The 23,800-nt window shown below is 38.5% G+C and overlaps 1 protein-coding gene and 1 long non-coding RNA gene across 2 annotated transcripts; one reads left to right on the top strand and one right to left on the bottom strand.

The window, feature by feature from the left end:
• Nucleotides 1-48: 48 nt before the first annotated feature.
• Nucleotides 49-4,056, bottom strand: LOC140326523 (uncharacterized). Its single transcript, XR_011919888.1, has 2 exons — nucleotides 3,919-4,056; nucleotides 49-261 (listed from the first exon to the last, which is right to left on the bottom strand). It is a non-coding gene; the product is annotated as an uncharacterized lncRNA (long non-coding RNA).
• On the top strand, nucleotides 4,020-23,603 carry MPHOSPH8 (M-phase phosphoprotein 8). The gene is made up of 14 exons (XM_072405187.1): nucleotides 4,020-4,367; nucleotides 9,279-9,434; nucleotides 10,250-11,023; nucleotides 11,505-11,604; nucleotides 13,119-13,373; nucleotides 15,754-15,876; nucleotides 15,965-16,053; nucleotides 16,638-16,778; nucleotides 18,066-18,152; nucleotides 18,788-18,942; nucleotides 20,578-20,732; nucleotides 21,310-21,437; nucleotides 21,903-21,986; nucleotides 22,272-23,603. The coding sequence occupies exons 1-14, from the start codon at nucleotides 4,176-4,178 to the stop codon at nucleotides 22,311-22,313; spliced, it is 2,481 nt and encodes an 826-aa protein (XP_072261288.1). The 5' UTR covers nucleotides 4,020-4,175; the 3' UTR covers nucleotides 22,314-23,603.
• The last annotated feature ends 197 nt before the right edge of the window (nucleotides 23,604-23,800 follow it).

Raw genomic sequence — 23,800 nt, 5'->3', positions numbered from 1 at the left:
TTTTTTTAAAAGCTGCAGATTTGAAGAATAGTCACAACACTTTTGAAATAAGAATAAAATGTTACATTTTATTTGCACCAGTGGATTATGTAACAGACCCATGAGCACAGTTACCTTTCAGACTTGCAGGAAACCCCAGTACCAAACACTCAACTTCACTCCCAAACTCTCCTTTTCAGCTGTATTAGAAGTTGGGAGCCCTTTTCTGCATGTGTTTGCATTGTTGTATGGTTCCTGGAAAGGACATGTTTATATTTACATCTAAAAAAAATAAAAATAGACATTTTAGCATAAAAATGATAATAATAATATTATTAGTTGCAAATAAAATACAAAATAACCAGAAATGAAATGATAGGCTCATTGTTGTGTCACTTGGTAATATTAGGTGAGTGAGTAGTGAGGGTTTTAGGAGACAGGAGAAGATGAGTTTGAGTGCTCTTTTAACCCCCCTAGTGTTCTAATTCTGTCCGTATTTCCACGCAAAAAGTGTTACTTTTTTGCATGGAAATTTTACATTGTAGACTATAATTCTTAGGCATAACTCAATGAAATGTGTCCAATGTTTAATAAGTTTAATATTAAACTTTAAATGAAAAACACAAACATCTGCTAAAAAAAAAAAAATAGTGAAACATGTAATGTAACTGTACAGTAGCATGTATAATATATATATAATATAATTATATATATATTATATAAAGATTTCTTTGTATTGGACTCAAAACAGCTATTTTGTATTGAATCCAATACAAAATTATTTGAATTTCCTGTCGCTCCTCCTGCCTGCACTGACGCATGCACCAATGTCACCGGGAAACCGGCTGAAGATTGGAGGAAGAAGACGTGTCCGGAGGAGATGCAGGGACCAGCAGGAAGCCAGGGGACGACAACGGAACAAGGTAAGTGTTTGTGCCGAATAGGATATAGAAGACCATCCCAGAGAGTTGGGGCAGCTCTAGAAAAGTCTTGTAGCCGTGCGTGTGATGAGGTTATGAGTGAGGAAGTCATTAGTAGGTCATTGGAGGAGCGAAGAGAGCGGCTTTTTTTACCAGGTCAGAAATGTAAGTGGGACAAGAACTGTGGAGGGATTTGAAGGCAAAGCACAGGAGCTTGGATTTGATTGTAAGGTGAAATGAAGAGAATTACAAAAATATGCAGCAGAAGAGGAGCGGTGGGAGGGATGGATAATTCTGGCTGCAGCATTCATAATAGATTGTAGAGGAGAGAGTCGGGTTAGTAGAATATCAGAGAGGAGGAGGTTACAGTACTCTATATACCTAGTAAGTTTATCTTTTAAAATAAACATACAACTAATAAAGTGGTATAATTTTAAACATATTGTATAACTGAAACACCGCGCATTCTCTTGAAACATTGTTTGTCTTCTTTGGTTTTAAAATGTCTTGTCGAGATGTGGCCTATATAATTCTTCTGTCCACAAAACCTTGTTTGCAATAATATAAATGACTATTCATGGATCGTAATAAGAAAGGTAGCTGGTCAAGAATAGAGTATCTTGTATCTTATGGAGGGTTTCTTTTTTTAACCAGTTCTTTTGCATTTAAATTAGAATTAAAGGGATTGTGTAATGGATTTGTGTTAATCATTTATATTTTTTTCATTTATAACTAAAGCATATCATGGTTTTTTTTACTGTTTATAAAAAAACGTACCTCCCAATTTTTAGAGATAGGGAAGGGGGCACTATTTATCTTAAAGTATGTAGGGGAATGACACCCACCCGCCCACTATGCTCCTTTTTTTTTCAAAATGAAATATTTATTAGAATTACAAGGTAAACATGGCATTAAGTCAGGTAAGATTGAATAAACAATTCATGAAATAAATTGAAAATGATAAAGAGGTACAATATATACAAGGAGGTATCAATCTAAGTAAAAAAGTAACCTGGTGAATCTAATGTTTGGGAGGAAAAGGCAGGAGGGAAGGGGTGGCCTACTTTAAGGAAAAGCAGAAATGATGGAGAAGGGAAAGGGAGAGGACAGGGGATAAGGGGAGCAGAGATGAAGGGAGAGGACAGGGGATGAATGGTGTATAGAAGAAAAGAGTAAAAGAGAAAATACAGGATCATTAAAGGTGAAAAAAAGAACGATCAAAGGCTGGAGGAAGAATTTTCCTAATCCATAGCGACCAAATTGTTTCCAACATAATTCGAGGTGATAGCCATGCCCGTGCTATGCATTGTTTAGCAGCTATGAGGATGTGTTGCATGAGACTAAATTGAATCGAGGAATGACAGGGAGGCCTGCAATGAAGCAGAGCTGTTGGAGGAACCCTTGGAATTGGCACTACAAAAAGAGCCGTGAGTAGGCGGTAGATTTTGGTCTAAAAGGAGTGGGCCACGGGACACTCCCACCAAATATGTAAGAAAGAACCCAACTGATTACAACCACGAAGGCACATAGGAGACGAAGATGGAACAAGGTACCATTTGGAGAGTACTTTAAAACATGATTCTTGTGCACCTGCATTAGTTGAGCAACTTTTACAGGAGAGCCAAATTTGCACTATGCCCCTTTTTAAAGGACCATAAAAAAGCAATAGGTATAAATGAATGTTTTTTCATGTTATTTTTCATTTACATTTAGTTTCTAAACAGAAAATTGAATCATTTCATGACCAGGTGAAGGCTTGGTGTATATCAATACTTTTTAATCGTTAAATGATGACATTTGTTATGAAGGTGTCCATATGCACCCAACAAGAGGGACAACCAAGGAGGACAGGTTGGACATACATTTAAATTGTGACTTTTTTCTGGGTTCGCTAGACTCCTTCACCTCTCTCTCTGAACCTTCTCCATTTCAGCATTTCTTTTTCCGATTCCATGCTTTTCCTGAACATTTTGGAATACTTTGACCTGTTGTAGCTGTAGAACTCTTTCAGTTATGTTGATCTCTGTTTACTCACCTAAATTAAGGACAGGTGGATGGCTGTTGGGGTTCCTGCTCACCCAATTTATGTAATATCCTCAGGAATTTGAAATACACACTACCTGAATGCCTGTACATCTTTATATTTTAAAGACGTGCAGCATGGTGGCTCAGTGGATAGCATTCTGACCTTTGCAGCTCTAGGTCTCAGGTTTGAAGGAGTTTGCAGGTTCTCCCTGTGTCTGTGTAGGTTTCTTCTGGGTACTCCAGTTTCCTCCCACATTGCAAAACCTTAGGTTAGGTTAATCATCTTTCCCCTTATTATTAATAATAATATTATTAATAAACAGTATTTATATAGTGCCAACATTACGTAGCACTGTACATTATAAAGGGGTTGCAAATGACAGCACGGCAGGAAATACTTATTATTTTGTATTAGATTTAATACAAAATAACTGTATTGAATCTAATACAAAGTAATCCTTCTATAAAATATATATAATTATATTATATGCTACTGTACAGTTATATTACAGGTTTCAGTATTTTTATGCAATCCTATTTTAACAGATTTTTGAGTTTTTTTATTTTATTTTAATAAAGTTTATTAATAAATTTATTAATTATTGGACATATTTAGTTATGCCTAACAATTACTGCTTTTGTCAAAAAAACACTGACCTCATTAGGAGGTAAAGAGACAAAAAAAGATGGATGGGCAAGTTTGAAGAAATTGGTTTTAGTTCTTTTTTAAATGAGCAGAAAGTGGAAGCAGGCTGAATATCTATGAAAGGTATTTAAGCATTCAGGTGACTACATGTTTAGACAAAATTACAATAACTCCCTTTGTATTGTACAGAGCAGCTCATGACCATCTGCAGACTACAGCTCCTCCCCATAACAAAGACAAAAATTAGTGACAGCATCTATGGGGTAGCCCCCATGTACCCGGCACATGCGCAGATACCATCAGACGGTCATGCGTGGTCTAGGACTCTCTGGCATTGCCTGAAGTTACCTTACAAGTTGTTCCGCCTTGCCCATCCCTCATTGGATAATTCTCTCTCGTTGGGGCGCTCGGGAACCAATTACTGCGTGGCCAACGTGATCTCCCACGGCCGCAATTTTGCTCTTTCGTTTCTATTGGACGAAAGCGGGAGACCCCTGTTCGCCGCCACGTTCAGTGATTGGCTGGGCGCAGTGTCCCTCCGGGACGTATCGGGGAGGTGTGTGGCGCAGGAGGATTTTCCCGTTGTCGTCTGCACAACTCGAGCCATGATGGCGGAGTTTGCGGGACTGGATGGGAACGGTGCCGCAGCGGCGACTGGCGAGTCCTCCAGCATGGCGACGGGAGGGGTGGAAGAGAAAGGGCAGGCCGGAACCCGGATGCAGGCTGCTGAGAGCGAGCCGGAGGATGAGGAGGACGTGTTCGAGGTGGAGAGCATCCTGGACTCCAAGATAGAAGGGGTGAGCATGGCGGGCATGGCTGCAGGGGGGACTACAAGTACCAGCGTAGCTAGGCTTCTCTCCGGGGGGGGGGGGGGGGTGACCTATTTATTATCATCATTCCTTCCCTCCTGATAATCAGTGCTCTCCATTATTGGGGTAATATGCAGCCATAGGGGGTTATATAATATATATTATTTATGTATGTGTATTATGCTTCTATATTATTATATATGTGTGTATTATGCTTCTATATTATATGTGTGTGTATAATGCTTCTATATTATTGTGTGGCATGCAATGTACCAGAGCTGATAATAAACTCCGCTCCCCCCTATGTCAGACACACAGCATAGGACCAGGCTCCCTGTAACATGGAGGCGGCCATTGCTGACACGCCATTGTTGATCATGCTAATTGCCTGGTGCTCACGCTGAGCCTTGCAATAAGTCCCTGACCTGGAGCTGGTTACAAGACATGAGCTGATTGTCTCCTGGTGCTAAAATCAGTGCTAACGGCCATGATGATTCTCCAGGAGGAGGCCAGCAATTTCTCTGATTTGTTATCCTTATTAACAGAGGTAAAGCCACAAAGCTGGAAGTGAAGAGAAATCTCTCTTAGTTGTCATTGGAACAGGTGACCCCACTGGAACATTTCCCCTCACTTCCTGTGCCAGTGACAACTATAACTGTTTGCATTTCTTTTCACTAGGACAAGGTGAATCATACAAGTCGTTAAAAAAACCTAGAGGGGTTGTGACCTCTTCTTCTTTATCTAAAATAAAATGACTGGAGGTATCCAGTGACAGAGGTAGGAAATGTTTCCTGCTATGACATTAATGCTGTGAGGGTGGTGCAGGACGAGGCACTCCTTGTACACCTGGTAACATACAATAAACAAGAGTTCTGCATGGAACATGGAGGTGACCATAGCTGACTTACTAGGTTAGGCGTTTTTAAAGAGGCCGGCTATGGCAGCTTCTGTGCTTCAGCATGGCTTCCTTATACCATGAAATGGCCAGACGTTATCATAATGCTGACTGGATCAAGCTGAGATGGTTCTATAGTAACCCACGTATGTAAGACTGTAGTTGTACAATCTACATCGGCTATACAGCCAAGTAAGGGTACCTGTGGTGTGAAATCACATGACTGGCATCTTGTAGGCATATAGCAAACTGCTGCTGTGTGCCTGAGACTGCCCAACTGCACCCAGTGCTCTCCCCAGCTGGGGGCACCACCTGGCTGTTTTTGGGTCACAATACAGTACACCCACCTACAACTTCCTCCTACCCAGCTTAAAAAAGGGTTGAACACTGTGCAACACAGGTAGCAAAATTTATATGCAATTGTGCCTGCAAATTTTCCAACAACTGTGCAGCGAAAAAGTGACTTTCACTTGCAGCAGTCACGTGCAAAAAACAGTTACCCCTTTCTCCAATTCACTTGCATGGGAGTGCATGGAATACTAATCGAGCAGAAAGTCACGACACAACATGAAATGGCCTAAATGTCTGTGTGGGAGCTGCCTGATGCCTGCCAGGCTATAACCCCCCTGGCTGTAATCCCAAGTGTGGCTCGGTTAATTTAGTACCAAAAGCAGTAACCCTGTGCCACACTCAAGGTGGATTTGCCAGGGAGTTTAAAAAGCTTACCTGGTCTTCTTCCCCTGGCAATGCCCGGCTGGCATCTGCATTCCTGATGTGTGAATGTTGGAGACGCGAGGCCAGGGAAAGCAGATGCCAGCCGGGCATCTGCTCGCAAGTGTGTGGCTGGGAGTAGGGACCAGGCGGGAAATTTAAAATACTAAGTATTTTTAAATCTACCGATTTTACATATAAAAATACTTATTTTTCATACCACCAGGGAGGTTAAGGAGGCCAAAGATTGCATACTTGGAAGAAGATGACCAGATAAAAATACTACCAGGAGAGTAGAGAATGCTTGCGTCATTCATGCTTGCACATTATCACAGACCTCATCTGCATGCATTGACTTCAGTTCTGTTTTCACTGTTTCCAATTCAAGGCATGCTTCTGTGATAACTGTCACAGTTGATAATGTTTATGCCGGCTTTGCCCTGACCTTTAAACCCTCATCTTCCTAGCTAATCACGTGTGCGCCTGGCAAACTACAGATCCAAATAGAGTCCAAGATGGCTGCTTCCTTGGCTGTAAAGGATAAGAAGGTTTAATTATGCTTAAGGACAATTTCAGCTGTTAAAATAAAATACCTAAAATAGTTTGACCAAAAAAGTCACCTCTTCTGGTCACCATCCCCCAAACCTCATTAATCTCGCTACCTTTTATCCTTAGTAAGGTATTATTTTGTGAACAACTATGGTAGTAAGAGCACCTTTCCCACCCATGACTGATGAGGGCAAACATAAAAACCCAGCGGAATATACTTGCTTTTTGCTTGCACCACTCCTGATGAGAGCAAAGTTCCTTGTTATCTTCAAGTTGGTCTTGTTGAAGCTTGCACATGGTGAAGGATTTTCTGTGGCCCCATGTGACATCTCTGTGCCAAATCCCTGTTGAGCCCCGGTTTTCCCCTTGATTTTCCCCTTCCTCTCTTCTCTCTGAGGATCTGCTGGGGTCCCAATTCCTCTTTAATTTTTCTCTTCTCTACTCACTGTTCCCATTCACTGTACGTATGCCAATAACTCCCAATCTGTGTATTTTCATGATCCTTTTGTCACTGGTATATTAGTTTATGTCCACTTTACCTGTATTAGTATTGTACCTCTCTCTATATATGTCTGGAGACTGGATTAGTTTGGTACAATTGTTGACTTTTAATCCTGAGATTATTTGAAATAGGTATTGGTGTTTGAAAAACAATATTAACAGATTGAAATACAAATCTCTTCTGATAGAAAAGTTATGTTTCCCCTTTTCCTGCGCTCTTGGCAGCTAAATGGACTGGCTGTTGTTTGAGTTATAGGTCAGTATGAACTGATGAAAAGAAGGGGGACATTAAAGTAATCCTGTTGAATTAGCTGCATGGGTAAAGCATAAGGCTACGTACACATGTGCATTGGTTCTCATCCGAAAATCGGCTCCGGGCCAATATCGGACAAGAATCTGGCATGTGTACAGCGCCTGTCGTCCAAACGACCATCCTGGCGGATCCACAGACGATGGGCGACGAACAATCCTAATGGAAGTAAAGGGGGAGAGAGCGCAGTGGGGTGCCACTCTGTCATTCTTCCCTCTCCATAGAGCCGAACAGTGCTATATGTACAGCACCGTTCATGCATCGCGCACTCGTAAGTCGTTTTTAAAGGATGCTGAAAGATCCTTTCCAACGACAATTTTTGCACAAGTGTACATGGCCTATGTCTGGATTATAGGTTCCTCCAAAATGCATCTGTCATGTGTGCTCACTGTTTTTATGTAATAAAAGTCTGATTGTATGTTTGCCACAGAGGATGGAATCCTGAGTACTGCTTGGTTTTTGCTTTGATCCTCTTGTTTTCTTGTCCGGCGGTATTGCTTGATGCCAGCTTATCTGTTTTCATGTTTTGCCTTTCAGCAGAGTTGAAAACAAAAATTGTACATTTTAGACACAGACCCTGACCTCTGTCTGACTAAAGTGCGCTATACAGGCCGATACGTTTGTACGTATGTCTGGTTTTCTGTATGAGCTGGTCAAGGGCTGTGGAGCACACTAAGGAATGCTTGTTGTGCTTGAAATGCTTGTTTTATATTGAAGATAACCTCTGCCCAAAAATGTCACTTGTGCTCCCACGTATGCCACCCAGTTTGAAATTTGCAGATCAACACCTGTGACTACTATGCAACTGCAGGAAAGATAGAAGCATCTGCTTACCAAGTGACACATTTGGCATCTGCACAACTGGAAAACATTTTGAGCAGGTTTTGGTTTTATAAACTCTGCCTTAACAGAAATGTGAAGGAGCTACATTTCTAGGGGGAGGTGTATAGTCACAGTGCAGATACTCTACATTAACCCTGCACATGCATATTATTAGGTACTATTTTAGTTTAGAATCAAGAGTTTGGATCCCTTGGTAGCTCTGTAATATAAAAACGACAGAATACAGCTATTATACTTTCCTGGTCTGGCATTGCCACCCTTTAGATTTTCCAGCAATGTGGCTCCCTGCTTCATTCAAACTTGGCACCACCCACTACTTATGGTAAAGCTGTTCTGTGCCCTGGAACCAGAACGTAACCGGCAAACAATACTAAAATAAAAATTGCATGCAGTATACACCAGCTAAACACAGCTCTTATATCCGTGAGGTTAACCAATGTAACCCTATAAGTTCTGGTGTGGTTGTAAACAGATAGAACCTGCTTGGATTGTAAGCTTGATTGGTTCATAGTTTCTACTTTATGTTTATATAGATTTGGTATGTGTAGTCTCATCATATTGTACAGTCCTTATGTATATGGTACTTTTTATAAGTAAAATTTCTTGTAATTTAACTTTTGTCAGAGGTCCAGCTGGGAGAAAGGGAGTTCAAGTTCAGTTTATTTCCTCCATTCCCAACAGCACGTCCTCCCCTGTGGCCTAGTTAGGCCAGGAAAGAGGGCCATCTCAAAGCTGAAATCTGATTTCAAAGCTTACACAGGGCTTACAGTCTTCTCTCCCTCTTTTGATTAGCATTTTCTTTGCTTATGGTGGTGTAGCAGGCACTGTTACTATACTGTTGGGAACAGCATGAGATCGATGCTGGTTTGCTAAAACATTTTTTCGCATTTCACAATTAAAAAGACTTTTCCATGTGATGTTGCATTCAAGAATTGATTAATGTTTTGTGCTTACCAGTTGCTGAACATCATCTGTCATTGTTAGGGGGGAATCAAAATTTGTTGACCATGGGAAAAGCCAAAGCTACACCTTGTGTGATGCAACATTTTGTTTTAATGTGTTTAACTAAAAACGTTTTCTTTTTTTGCAGGGAGAGGTGTTGTACCGCGTTCGCTGGAAGGGATATGATTCTGATGGTGATACTTGGGAGCCAGAAGCTCATCTTGATGACTGCAAAGAGGTTCTTCTTGAATTCAGAAAGAAACAAGCAGAAAGCAAACAGAAAGCCGCTAAGAAGGAAACATCGGTAAATTTGTGAAAAATATTAAATCTATGCTAAGTTCTTGTCTTTGTAGGCATGGGGTGTCCAGGTATGCATTGTGCATTGCGCAATGTATACCTGGAACCTACAGTTTTGGTGAGAGGTTTTGTATTAAAACTAAATGTATAAAGAAAAATTACATTAACAAGGCTTTCTGTGACACTTGCAGGTCAAGATAATTAATAATTTCGGAAAAGAGATAACTAAAATTAAGTGCAGGTGTCAAAGCCCTATTGGTTCTTTAATGTAATGGGTTCCTGTTTGAGCAGTACGTAGGCTTGAGTGGTGTAGGGAATGTGTTCAAACTTAACATTTAGAGGAAACCTTGTTCATTTTTAGTACATTTTTAGCTGCCTATATCTCTACATCTCACAATTGTGGTGTTTGCTGTATACAATCATTGCATTTGTTTCTTATACATCTAGTTTGAATTTCTCAGGTTTGTGACTGGTTTATGCTTACGTTATGCATATTACACCCATCTGAATGTAATCGGTACATTGTGTGCAATTTCTGTCTTAGCCAGAGCCTTGGAGCAATGCCATTTTTTTTTTCTTTTTCAAGCAAGACAAATTAATGGGTTTATCATACCTTCTGGTTCTGCATTGACCAGTGGGGAATACTGTAGGGGAGGGGTGGTGCTTTTAACCTGACTTTGGTCTTTTAATAAGATCTAAGCTAATTTGTATTGGCCAAAGTAGTTTTGTTTTTCTCTTTGTAATTCCCTTTCTCTGCTTTTAGTATATACCCTTTCAATTAAAAGAATTTCAGAAGTTTTCTTTTTATCTTTTCTTGATTAGCCCAAATTGCCTCTTGGGGATCTTTTTGAGGCAGAGTCTGAGAGTGACTCGAAAGAGGAGACTCCGCAAAAAAAGAAGAAAAAATCTAAGGACGAGGAGGTTGATGACAAGGTACAAGAAGAGCTGAGGACTAAAAAATCAAAATCTGGAAAATCTAAAGAAAAGTCCAAGCCTGAGGTGGAACCAGAGAGCCAGCCTACTGAATCCAAACCAAAGAAAAGACTGTCTGAAAGCAAAGAGGATCTGAGCAGCAAAAAACCTAAGAAGGAAGACGCCAAGGAATCAAAAAAGTCTAAGAAGGAGGAGGCCAAGGACACTAAAGTAAAAGAGGATACAAAGGAGAAGAAACAAAAAAAACCATTGGATTCAGAGCTGCCAAAGGATGAAAGCTTTCCTTTAGGACCTGAGGCAGAGACTGTTGCTGTTGGCAGCGATGTCATTATGGAAGACAAAGCGGGTCCGGATCCAGATGTCAAAAAAACAGAAGCCATCACTCCTCCCCAAAAAGAGGAGCTTTCTTTAGAGGGCCCTTTTGATGAGGAGACTGATGAAGTAAAATTGAAAAAAAAGAAAAAGAAACACAAAAAGAAAAATGATGACACTAAGACCGTATTGGTTGATGTGAGCCATTCAGAAAAGAAAAGCCTGGTGAAAAAGCAAAAATCTGTTGAAAAGGTTAAAGAAGTCCTGGCTGCAGAAAAACAGCCAGCTGTAGTACAGAAAAAGTCTAGTACTGATGACAAAGTCAGGAAGTCAGTAGACTCCTTGCCAGAAGTAAGTAGCTAAACAAATTTCTTCAAATGTTAAAGAAACTTTCTACATGTCAAAGATGATGCTGTACACATACAGATAATACATTGAACATTGTATACAAATATTGCAAATATTACAGATCACATGATAACACCATCAGTGTCCAGTGTTTCAATATTTATCTTCATAAATTTGGTTTCATAATCCCCATCCCCCAGGGTGCTGGACTTTTTTTTTGTTCTTTTCCTTAGATAATTTGACTAAATCCTCAGTCAGATCAACTGCACACAGGTACACTAGCCAGCCTCTGTGTCTGCAGTGTATGATAATAGTTTTTTTTCCTGTAATTGTTGGCCATGGAGTAGCTGTGTGCCAAGCAAATAAAAAAGCTTCTGTATTTTCCAAAATCATACCTTTTGATTCTATGTATTTTTGGAATTAGATCATCTGCTCATCCTTTTCCTAATTGATCAAAGTCTCAAACCTGTTGCTTTATTTCTAGAATAAGGAAACAAAGAAAGCTGAACTGGTGAAGGAAAAGCCCAAGCCCAAAAAGCATGAGTCTGAGAAAGAAGTAAAGAAGGATCTAAAATTGGTAAAAAGTATGTAACTTGACAACCCTCTCACTGTATGTAGACTGTTTTTTTTTTTTTAAGGTTTTGTGTCATTTTATATAATTAATATATACACACAAATATATGTTACAAAATCTGAACATTCTTCTGACCACAACATTCAGAAAAATGTGTAGATTTTGCAACATATTAGCTTCATAGGCAAAGCTGTACATATTAGATATGTATATCTAATAATTGAGAATGCATAATTGAGAATGGGACCTGATCTAACCAATGTGATTATCAGTGTGCAGTGCATAGGTTTCAGATGTTTCAAGTCTGTGTAGTTGTTGGGCTTTCCAAGGTGATCTCTCTTGGAGTACAACTAATGGATCAGGTTCTTCAGTATATACATGGCTTTGGCCCTAATGGAAAATGGGCAGTCGACAATGCATTGTTTTCCATTACATGGGATACAGCAGGGGTGCCCACGCATTTTTGGCTTGCGAGCTTTTTTTAAACAACCAAGTCGAAATGATCTACTAACAATAAAAATGCTAAACATATATACCGAGTATGACACAAAAGTGACTGGAGCTAATGGGACATTGAATGGCAGAACATTGCACTACAAGACTATATTGACAGGAAAACTACAGTTCACCTGTCATAGGAGAATGACATGCTGCACAAGAAAAAGAATTGCTAACCAGCACCGTTCATCTCAGACTGTTCTCTTTGCCTCACTCACCACTGTTAACACGGAGCATTCACTCACAGAAAGACACCCCCAGCATCCCTATAGACGTAGCAGCCGGGCTGCTAGTAAACAGCAGGGAGGGCTAAGGCAGGGCTCTGCGATCGACTCGGGTTGCCTTTGCTATGAAGTGGTAGATCGCGATCAACGTTGGATCCCTTGGGATACAGTAACCGAAGTAAACAGCGCATATGCTTGGCTGTCTTAACAGCCCATGATCATACAAGATCATTTTATTGGCTAGATAACTAAACAATTTTGATGAATTCCGTTATTAGTTGTACCATCACAATGGACCTAGAAGGTTGCTTATTATCTTGAGAGTAAACTCAAAGGCAAAATTCTGTTAAATGGCCTGTTCACCCAGTCATGATGTGTTGATGTCTGAACAAGGTTTGTGTGCACTCAAAGTTTAAAATGTGCCTGCTTTTTCAAAGTGTGCTATTAAAGTTGCATTAGACGTGTGGGGGAGCCATTATATTTGCTTCTGGTAATTTTTTTCAGTGTATCATTATGAGGTCTAAGATAAATGTGTAGAATCTAATATATAGTGTATGTGTTAGATTAAATGCTTTCTTCTGGATTCTATTTAAATACTTCTATATTTGTAGTGGCCACATAGTTATGCTACTCCATTTTTAAGCCTGGAGCCCGCCTTAACCATACCTTACCCAACATAAAGCCCAACATATTGATTTTGAAGTCTACCCTATAAAAAATGTCTCTGATTTTCCAATAAATATGTTGTCTCAGGTACATAACTAGTGGGATATTACTATTTGTTTGCACATTTTTTTTACAGTTCTCAAGGAACAGAAACATGTGTATGATGCATTCACCATATCTCCTGAAGATAAAGAAGAATGTATGCAGAGCATACGGAAGGAACAAGAATCTTTTGACTTTCGACCCTCAGAGGATTTCAAACCTAAAGAAGTGAAGCCGGCATTTAAAGAGAGGAGATCTACACAAGAAGAGACAGATTCTTGGACATTTGGAGCTTCTGAAGGAGATCAAGAGGTTATGGACACGGTATATCACGTGCAGGAAAATGCTGGTATGTGAATGAATTAGAGATCCTGTTTTAAGATTATTTCGCCATGGTAAAAAACAAGAGAAAAATATATTCACTATCTGTGCTGTTTGTAAAACAGTGCAGCTTGTGACCCCTAGAGCCTCTGTTAATCTTCTACTAGGATTAATTGTTTTTGTAAATCATACAGGCCTCACAATCATGTCCCTCTTTGACATACATGGTATGTCTTGAAAGAGAATGGAAGAACAAAGCAAAATTAGCTAGTCCCATGAAATCTAGTTGGGGGAGAAAGATTTATTTTTTTTTTAATTTTTTGGTGGAGAGCTGTCATGTTTGAAATGTGAAAATCATGTTTAGCATGTATATTCCACAAATTTTCAAGTCTTTCATTATACACTTCTAGAAGTGCAGTCTCTTGTATACAATAAACAGGAGCTCTTGCCGCCATAAGTGTTACTTTAGCAAAGGTGCTGTTTGCAAGGTCAATACAATACTTGTCGGTACTTGGTTTAAATGGGGGGGGAAAAGCCCTTTTTACTGCTGAAAGTGAAAATCTCCTTACATAAGGAAATCAGGCTGAAAAGTGATAAGCTTTTCAGCTTATCCCCAACTTTCAGAATAAGGTAAACCGAACAGCTTGTTTGCCACTTGCTAAATGACCCTCTAATTGTGGTGATGGGTATTCTTTTAATACCCTCCCGGCAAAAAAAATAAAATTAAAAAAAATAAAAAATTTTGACCAAGCAAGTTCTTTTTTGCCGAAGGGACATCGGTGTATCCCATGTACCTTCAAGAGCTAAAAAATAGGATAACTAGTTGGACAATGGTGCTGTATGTTCTCCTCATATTGGTGGATAAAAATGGATGTTTTGTTTTATTTATCCTAATTTTTCATGGAATAAATGACCTCACTTTTGAAGTTCACACTATGTTAACCCTTTTATTCAAAGTAAAAATTCTGTTTGTTAGTGTTTTAAGGGTGCAGCACCTAGGCAATCAAGAATGAATGGGAGCGCAGAGCCTCCCGGGATACCTACGTCACATATCCTGGGAGGCTCTTTTCCTTCTGCACATGCCCGAGCATCTTGGGTATGTGCCGAAGGGGCCCTTTTATCAATAGGTCTACGTCACCCAATCTCATGCCTGCACAGTGCCAGATTGGGTGACATAGAAGTAAGAACCAGGAAAGAAGAGAGCCTGATGTGCTCGCTCTGCTCTGAGCCCAGGATGTATACCGGGACCCCATGGAAGAAACCTCCCGTCGGACAGACTGATCAGTGGATTTGAAGGTAAGTGACTTTATTGTTTTGGCTTTAATTCCTCTTTAAGCTTTATTTACTTCTATTGTTATGAACACAACTGTGTTTTTGTGTGTCTAGCTCAGAGGTTAGCACTCTGGTCTTGTAGTGCTGGGTCCCAGGTTCTAATCTCGGCCAGGACACTATCTGCATCGAGCTTGCAGGTTCTCCGCATGTTGGCGCGGATATAAATTTGATGGCTTTTTTAGAGGATGAGACTGCTGAATTTCACCTCCTGGTCTGTAAATGGCAATTTCCCCTGGAATTTTTTCGATGTTGCCAGATATCTTATTAGATCCAAGCATAAACTGGGCTCTTATCCTTATGGGACTATCCGATTTGAAAGCTTATGTTTAGATTTATATAGAGGCCAAATATCTATACTGTATTGGTTCCATTCTGCTTTCTTATAACAACCAGTGGGATGTTGACTTGACCTGGGAAGACTGGAGGTAGCCTTTGCTTTCTCGAAATTTTTACTCAATACATTTGAATAAAGCGGATTGTGTTTTTTTTGGTTTGGTTTTCTCTAGTAATGGTTCTAGGTAGAATAACCAGATTTAATCCACAGGCCTCTTCTATCAGCAGATTTTGTAATCTCATTCTTTGTCACACAGCTCAAATTAAGATGCCTGCAATCATTCTGCTGTCTGAACTATTTATTTTTGGCAGATTGTTTTACTCTAGCTACATTTTGGAAGACGTCCACACCAGCTCTTGACCATGTTACAGCCAAAATAAACTGGATAATGATCAATTATTATAATGCTTACATCACAGTTGGTAGTTCTTTCTCTTCCCTTACACTAATAGACATTTCCTAACTACCTCTAGTCTCTTTTTTACATATATCTCTGTTTGGTTTTTCTTCTTCTCCCAAAATTCCCTGCCTGAAACACCATGATGATCTCCATTTCCGTCTCAATGTGACAGTACTTTGGGTTTTTTCTTCTCAAACATTGCTACAGTAGGTTATACAGCTGGGGAATATTTGTATATTGGTTTGTATTATGAGTAGAGGTGAACCGTTTTGTTGTCAGTGTTAGTGGTATTCTGTGACATATAAGATTGTCTGATTGGAATCCCTGTTTTCACTTCACCAGAGAGCAAGGCCCAAGTAGGTGGGATGGCCGTGGATCTGCAGCTGGAGTGGATGACTTTGGAAGACTTTCAGAGGCATCTTGATGGATCTGATGAAATTATCCCAAAGGACACGATTTCCAGTAGTAAGTTTTTCCATTTTTTTATTTATTTTATACCATTTACTATCCTCATGTGTTTAATTAAAGTAAACATTTTCTTATCTTTAATCAGGTACGTTGAAAGATGCTGTCAAAAATGGTGACTACCTAACTGTAAAATATGCACTTAATTCCAAAGAAGAATACAACCTGGACCAAGAGGTAATACTTTACTATTATGTGTAATATGTGCTGATATTACTACCCTGCTTATAAATGATCAAGTGTTGTGGAAAATATTCATGTACCTTAGCCGATCTGTGAAGGTGAATGTAGAACTAGATTAGAATCAGTACTGCTGCAGGGCTTATTCAGCGTTGGGTATGTTTTGTTAGAATATGGTCTCCCCTTTATTCACTGAATTTGCAGGAAAATTATGCCTTTTTCATGGAAAACCATGTTTTCATATTTTATTCCACAATAAAAAGTTAGCTGCTGAGCTTCTTCCTCAGACCCAAGGAAATCAGAACATTAAACAGGAGGGATACAAGTGAATGAAGGGGGAGGGGATGCACCCTTTAGAAAAAATATAATTCAACAACAAGACATTTTACTGCCATATCCAAGCAAGATGTTTGAAATGGACATCCTTTACATATTGACTGCTTTAATACTTGAATTGTGAAAGGCTTTTATTTTACTTTCAATGCCACTTTTATTTACTAGACCTTTTTTACATTCAACCTCCAATATCCTATAGACCTCCTAAACTAACACAAGTTACATCTCTTTCCTGTTTGCTGCAGGACTCTAGTGGGATGACTCTGGTAATGATGGCTGCAGCTGCAGGACAAGATGACATTCTCCGTCTTCTAATCAGGAAAGGGGCCAAAATCAATGCCAGGCAAAAAAATGGCACCACAGCACTAATCCATGCTGCGGAAAAGGTGGGGAGACTTGCTTCTTTTTTTTCTTAGACTAGTGTGTGTGTGTGTGTGTGTGTGTTGTAGATTGCATTGTGGATCAAGTTAGGTGTTAATAGACACTGCAAGGATTTGTGCAGGGGCAAACCTGGTTCTGTGCTACTTTATATAATACTTAATGTGTGAACCATTCTGCTTGCTGAGGTAGGCAGTACCATAAATGTAGTACTTCATGCAGTGGAGGCTTGGTAAGGTGGTAATTAAGCCCTACATTACATTCTTCTTCTCATTTTGTAAAGTTGAAGGCCTGTGTTTTACTTTTTGTTATATAAGAAGCATTGCATAAAGTTAATGGTGGGTTATTATGTTAGTGTGTGTTCCTGCTCCTAATAGTCATTAGGGGATTTCCCCCCCCCCCCATGGGGAAAACTAAGTGTGATTGTAAGTTGAAGTTGAATATCTTAGAGAGAGAGCAGGCAGATGCTTCTGCAGTAAAATAATCTTACCTGCTTATTCAAACCTTTGTAACATACACTGAACTGTGCACAGATCAGTCTACGGTGCGGAGTATCACAGCATCCCCTTTGGCTGCCAGGAATGAAAAAACTTCATGTGTGTGTTCAGGATTTGTGTAATTCTGACTTGTACAATTAAAATGGATGAAGGTCTGATCCCAAAAGGATTGGAATAAGATGGCAGCACATGCATTGGAGTGAAGATGGGTTTGTGTAATTAAAAAAAAAAAAACAAACAAAAAAAAAAACAATATCCTTCTGCAATGAAGGACCCCTCTGCATGCATTTTTTTATCATTTTAACTGTAGTTCCTCATTAAGGGGCAATTGTACCAGTACCATGTGTGGTGGAATGGGGGTAACATTTCCAACTGTTACAAATGTAATAAATACCACATCATAAATGGTTTTGTAATAAAAGCTGAGCTTTCCGGGTGCATAGTTCAGTATGTAAAGTGTGTTTCTGGATATTGCATGTATTTTCTGGAGAAGCTGAGTAGTGTAAGGGTCGATATCAAAACACTTTGAACTACAAATTTAGTGTGCTTTGGACATGTAAGTCATTGAGAAAAATTAAAATCGCTGACTCTTTACTGAAGGTGCATTTGACCTGTTTCTGCTGCTTATGCATTGCCATAGACCTATTCACTCTTTGGTGTATAATTGATGATGTTACTTCTGCTTTTTTTTTTTTTTTTTAACGTTTTAAATGTTCCCATATAGGCACCACTTAGTAATTGCCTAAATCTGTATGTCAATATTGAATTTTATTGTTAAAAACATTCTTCTTCTTCTAGAACTATTTGACAACTGTCTCCCTTCTGCTGGAAGCTGGAGCTTTTGTGAATTTACAACAAGCCACTGGGGAAACAGCCCTGATGAAGGTAAATAGAATATTGCAGATGCCTACATGGTATCCTCATGGTCCATTCCTTGGAAGATATTGAACCTATGAAATCCAACTCTCAGTTGCAGAAATAGCTCTAACTTTGAATAAAACCATTTCCTTTCTTCTGTTACTGTCTTCATGATGGCAAAAAGTACTCACATCTACTTCATATTCAGTGTCATACTCGTATTCCCATCATGAAGTTTTGTTATATATGGATTATATTTAGTCTTTTTGCTATCACTTTTCAATAGTTATACCATAAAGCATAATGATTGTGTGCCAGTAAGTGCAGTAATCCTCTTTGCCTTGTCTGTGAACTATACCCCTTCCCGAGGAACAAATACAATGCAAGGTCTGCCCAAACCATCTCCCCACCGGATCTGTAGGGTGTTGCAAACCTGTTCCCTTTGCACTCTTGTGCAGGGTAACCAAAGGAAGCAACATGTCCAAAATACCTTGCTGCCTTCTCTGACCTTACTTCATTATTTGTTATGCAATGTTTATTTGGGGTACAGTGTTAATCTTTTATGTTAAACCAAAAACACATCAGGAAGAGAGTCTGAAAAAATGTTTTCTGCACATCCATATATAACAAAGTAATTGATTTTTTTCTTCTTGTCTCTCTAGGCATGTAAGAGAGGGAATTATGATATTGTGCGACTCTTGATAGAACAAGGTGCCGACTGTAACGTTCTATCAAAGCACCAGGGCAATGCTTTACAGTTTGCTAAACAGAGCAATAATATGCTTCTATTTGAATTGATTAATAGCCATTTGGAAAAGTAAGTATTTCTTCTGCACTTAACTTTGTTTTCAGAAACATGGAAAATGTATTTTGTGATTTATTGATATCCTTGAACCCAATACAGGGTAGTTATTCTTTTGCTTAATGATCTGTTTACACGGCAGAAGATGTTGATTGTCTGCAATGAAAGGGTTCACCACATCTTTACCCAGTTTATAACATGAAGAACATTTAGAGAGATGTGGCTTTCTTACAAATGTGGTCAGAAAAATGTATTTTGTTTTTGTCTGATATATTTTGTAATAATGTTATTTACCTTTTGTGCCAGCAAGTGGAGCCTTAGGCTTCCATTACATTTTTTGTGCTCTGATATGAAAAAAAAAGCCTATTTATAGAGCAAAGTTGATTAATCCGGATTTAAACATGTAAATGGGTCAGACCAGTGTGTCTCTTCTTACCGGCGATATGTCAAGCGATGTCACAAAGCAGGAAGGATCAGTGCTGTTCAAACTTAGTGCCCTGGGAACCATGTTTTTTTGTATTTAACCTCCTTAGCATTACGGGTTACTCAGGCTTGGAATTCTTTGTGAAATGTCTTATCCTCCATTTTGTCACTTTGCATAACAAGTTTACCTACCATTTTACGATCATAATGCTTGTGGTTAGCGCCAAGGTGGTTATGGATGTTCATGATGGTGAGTGGAGAAATGGTTTAACAAACATGGTCTTTTGGTGTTGCAAACCTGAAAGCATTTCACTTTGACCATTAAATTGTATCTTAGCTGTCAGATCCTGGCTGGCTGTGGCCTGGGAACAGTGCAATTCATCTGTCGGGGTAGACATCCATGTCCAACAGATCCCTAATGTCCTCATATAGAGGACCTGTTGTGCCGAGTTTATTACTCTTGTAATAGTTAAAGCAGAAATAGAACATGGAAAATCTCAAAGTAAATATGTTAATTAGTGTCTAATACTGAGTCAGTGTCATTAACACTCTCCCTTTACTTCAAATCATCTAATGCCAAAATTACTATATTCTAATAAAACCACTGTTATAATATGTACAATACAATGAAAAACAAACAAAAATCAGTGGTAACAAACTCTTCAATCTCAACAGTGAGTTGGAAGGGATTATAGAAACACTGATATGAAGTACTATGTGGAAAAGACACAATAAAACCATTCCTTTTACCATGTATTCCTCCTATTACAGCAGGACTTCATTTTATTTCCAATCTCTTTTGTCTTCATATTTGTTAATCAAATTTGTCACCGCAGTCGCTTCCTGGCTTGCACCCCTTCCTTGACATGGGCGATGTCCAAGGGATGCTTCTAAAATTCTCACTGAATCTTAAATTGTTTATTATTAAAGTGTATTAATATAGTGTCAACATATTACACAGCGCTGTAACATTTAATGGGGGTTGCAAATGATGGACGGATACAATTTCTAGGAGGAACAGAGCACCCTGCCCACAAGAGAGGACAAAATCCATTTTTCTAGCTGTGCTGTCTTGATGACACCAGTTCCTCCTCCTTTTACATTTGTGTATTGTGAGCAAGGCAAAGCCATTATGAATATTATGTTTACATGGAGTAAAGTGCAGTGAGACTGCTCCTCAGTGGTATCTGGAACTTTTCAACTAACTTTCTCAATTTTTTCCTTTAGACTTTCCAGGGTGGTGGAAGATGCAATAAAGGATTATTTTGAGACACGCCTTGCAGTGCTCGAACCCATCTTCCCTATTGCTTGCCACAGGCTCTGCGAGGGACCGGACTTTTCTCTGGACTTCAACTACAAACCTCTTTATAATATTCCAGAAGGTACAAATTTCTCAGATTTCTGTGGTGTAAACCTTTTTTGTTTGCTTTTTTAAAGATTGTGCAACTTTGGTTGCCTAAAGAAGTTAATACAACCCTAAAATAAGAAAGGCAGTTTGTAAAAATTGTTTTAGGTTAAAGTATGTTGGTTGCCCCAGAATGTAGAAGTTGGCCAATCTTTGAGTTGGGGTCATGTGTACATTTGGCAACCATCATCCTTCATTAGATATTCATTGATTGCTGCATTTGTCCTGCATTTTCATAGTTTTGGTGAAAATCAAATCCACTTTGAAGCAAAAAGCCCTTAATGTGTCATAAATGCTTCAGTGGTTCTAGGGATGAAGACTACCACGTTGACTAGGCTTCGGAAATATAGAAATATAGCCACCATCAATTGTTTGGTAGTCATCCCATAAAGTCTGAATATGTAAACAAAATCTGTTTCATTTGTAGTAGTCTGCTGGTATACAGCTGATCTTTTCTGCACTGGTGATGTACAGCAGTTTTATTCTGCATCAACCTCAGTAAATAAAAGGAAATCTCATAATTCAGTTTGTATTTTTTTTTTTTCTCTCCCCAGAATCTGGGATACTTTTGTTTGTTTTTCATGCAAACTTCTTTGGTAAGGAAGTGGTGGTTCGATTATCTGGACCGTGCAGCGTCCAGGCTGTGGTGTTAAATGACAAGTTTCAACTTCCAGTATTTTTGGTAAGATTTTATAGTTGTGTGTCTTTAGCATACACTTAAGCAGTTTGTGACTTGCCCAGATATTTAACCCATCGCCTTTGTGATACTTGTTTGTGTGTGAGATTAGTTCTATATTTATCTAATAAATATGGACATTACAATACATTAATAGATTAAAAGTAATTGGCAACAATGTCGAATCTAGGTTATGCCCCAAAATGTATTATTTTATCCATAGTTTACTAATGTTGCTTACTTGTAGCTTTGGAATATCATTTTTAGCCGAGGTTTTCTAAGACCTGAAACATTTTAAGGCTTCTTCCTGAGGAAGACTGGTCTATATGATTGAGAAACCTGGAAAATGATGTGAAGCAGCAAAACATGAATTTATGATTATATATGTGTATATCTACTATTTTAGGTCTGGTTGGTATATCCTTTTGAAATTGAATATCAGCTTAACTATTTTGTTTAAATATTTTCTAGGATGCCCACTTTATATATTCCTTCAGTCCTGTTGCTGGCGCTAACAAACTTTTTATAAGACTCTCTGAAGTACCAACTGCAAAGGTGAGTTGTATGTGGACAGAATTTACCGATTTACATTTTTTAGTTTGATTTTAAATAAATGTATGTAAAGTGCAAACAATTGTCCATCAAATTTTACCAGCTCTCTGTTTTATTTTATAAAAATAGTTGAAAATCTACCAATTGTTTTTAAAGAGTAACAGGAAACTGTGTGTGTGGTAAACAAATCCTGTTTAATTTTTGCAGTGTTGCCTGTAAATGTATGTTGTACATAAGATACCCAAGCCCTAAACTTTTTTTTTTTTTTTCTTTCTTTTATATACACAGGTGAAGCTGCTGATTTCTGCTTATAGAGTACAACTCCATTAGGAGATGGCACCTTGGTCTTTCTTTAACAATGAGTTTCTGTGCTCTTTCTTGTACATAATATTGAATAGATGGACCCACCAGAAGACTCCATATCTGTGTTTTTATGAGACGTGACATGTACAGTAGAATTTTATTTTGACAAGTCCTACCTGGCACTTGGTCTGTGTTTGTTGTGTTGGGATTCACTGTAGTTTCAAGAAGGTATATGTAACTGGTGCATCTTCCCCGATCCCTTTGCCACAGAAATGTTCCTCAGTTGTACAGATCATCTCGGATCTCCTGTAGTGGATGTCCAATTTCTCTCTCCTTCCTGGTTGAACCATGCTCATAATTTTTTTTTTTTTAATTTAAAATGAGACTTGTTGGCCTTCTCTGAAACTTTACACAGACTGTCATTCTTGGGCTTTTGCTAAACCTTCTTGATAATGAGCAGTAGTTTCCACCTACTAATCATGCCCCAGGACTATGTGTATATATGTAATGTTGCAAATAGACGTTTAAGTAAACAAAGATGAATTCCCGTCTTGGCCCTTCATCGGTTTTTATGTTGTCAAGAAACAAAATATTTCCACAGTGTGGAATCCTAGTAGTAATTTGCAGTGTGCTATCTAATATACTATTTAGAGTAATATTTATGTAATGGCTTCTTGGAAAAGAAAACCTTATTTTTCATTAAAAGTGATGAAAAAAATCACTGTGTTACTTTTTACTGTTACTAACAAAGGGATGTTTCATTCCTCTGCACTCCTAAGTACATGGCAGTCATATGACTGTGTCCTGAGATTGTTTTTTTTTTTTTTTTGTTTTTTGTACAGATGTTAGACAAATAAGTGAATGAGTCCATAACATTTCATCCAGTTCATGCAGAATATGTGTGATGAATTGAAGAAGCCACAGGCCACATATAAGAGTTTAATCATTTGAAGGTTATTTTGCAAATATTTTTTCTGTTCTGTTTTGCTCTGAGATTGCACTAAATATAATCAAGTAAAATATATTAGCTCATTCCTATAGATCAAGTCACTCTTGTGAATACCCATAGTATATATTTTTGTATACTAGCTATAGATAAAGGCTATCCATGAGGTTGATTTATAAAAAAAAAAGTCTTTTTCCACTTGTTATTGACGTCATTATTGACTACGTCAAATAGAATTTTTCAGATGATCGCTATTAACTAAGTTTTCAAAAAATTGCCCCATCGTGTTTGTTACAGTGCTTTTGAAAATCTTGTAAAAATGCATGACTTGAATGTTACAATTCCTGTAAATTAAAACATGAGAACCTAAAGATGTCAATGCTGTGCTTGTTTAAAGCTTAATTTCTGTATGCCTTTGGAAAAAACAAAAACAAATCACAGATATAACACAAAACTATTTAATGTAGTGGGGGTGGGGGTGGGTTCTTTTGCACCTACTGTGGCTTTTTTAACAATTTGAATTCTATGAGGCACAGACTTTATCAATGAAAAACAATATTCTTTAGCA

This window comes from Pyxicephalus adspersus, chromosome 1 (genome assembly GCF_032062135.1).
Source record: "Pyxicephalus adspersus chromosome 1, UCB_Pads_2.0, whole genome shotgun sequence".
NCBI classification, from domain to species: domain Eukaryota; kingdom Metazoa; phylum Chordata; class Amphibia; order Anura; family Pyxicephalidae; genus Pyxicephalus; species Pyxicephalus adspersus.
This window is presented reverse-complemented; position numbering and strand designations above follow the sequence as displayed.

Coding starts and splice junctions, on each gene's coding strand:
- MPHOSPH8 (XM_072405187.1), top strand. CDS start 4,176: ATGATGGCGGAGTTTGCGGGACTGGATGGGAACGGTGCCGCAGCGGCG. Junction 15,877..15,964: donor AAAGGACACGATTTCCAGTA/GTAAGTTTTTCC, acceptor ATCTTTAATCAG/GTACGTTGAAAGATGCTGTC. Junction 16,779..18,065: donor TAATCCATGCTGCGGAAAAG/GTGGGGAGACTT, acceptor TTCTTCTTCTAG/AACTATTTGACAACTGTCTC.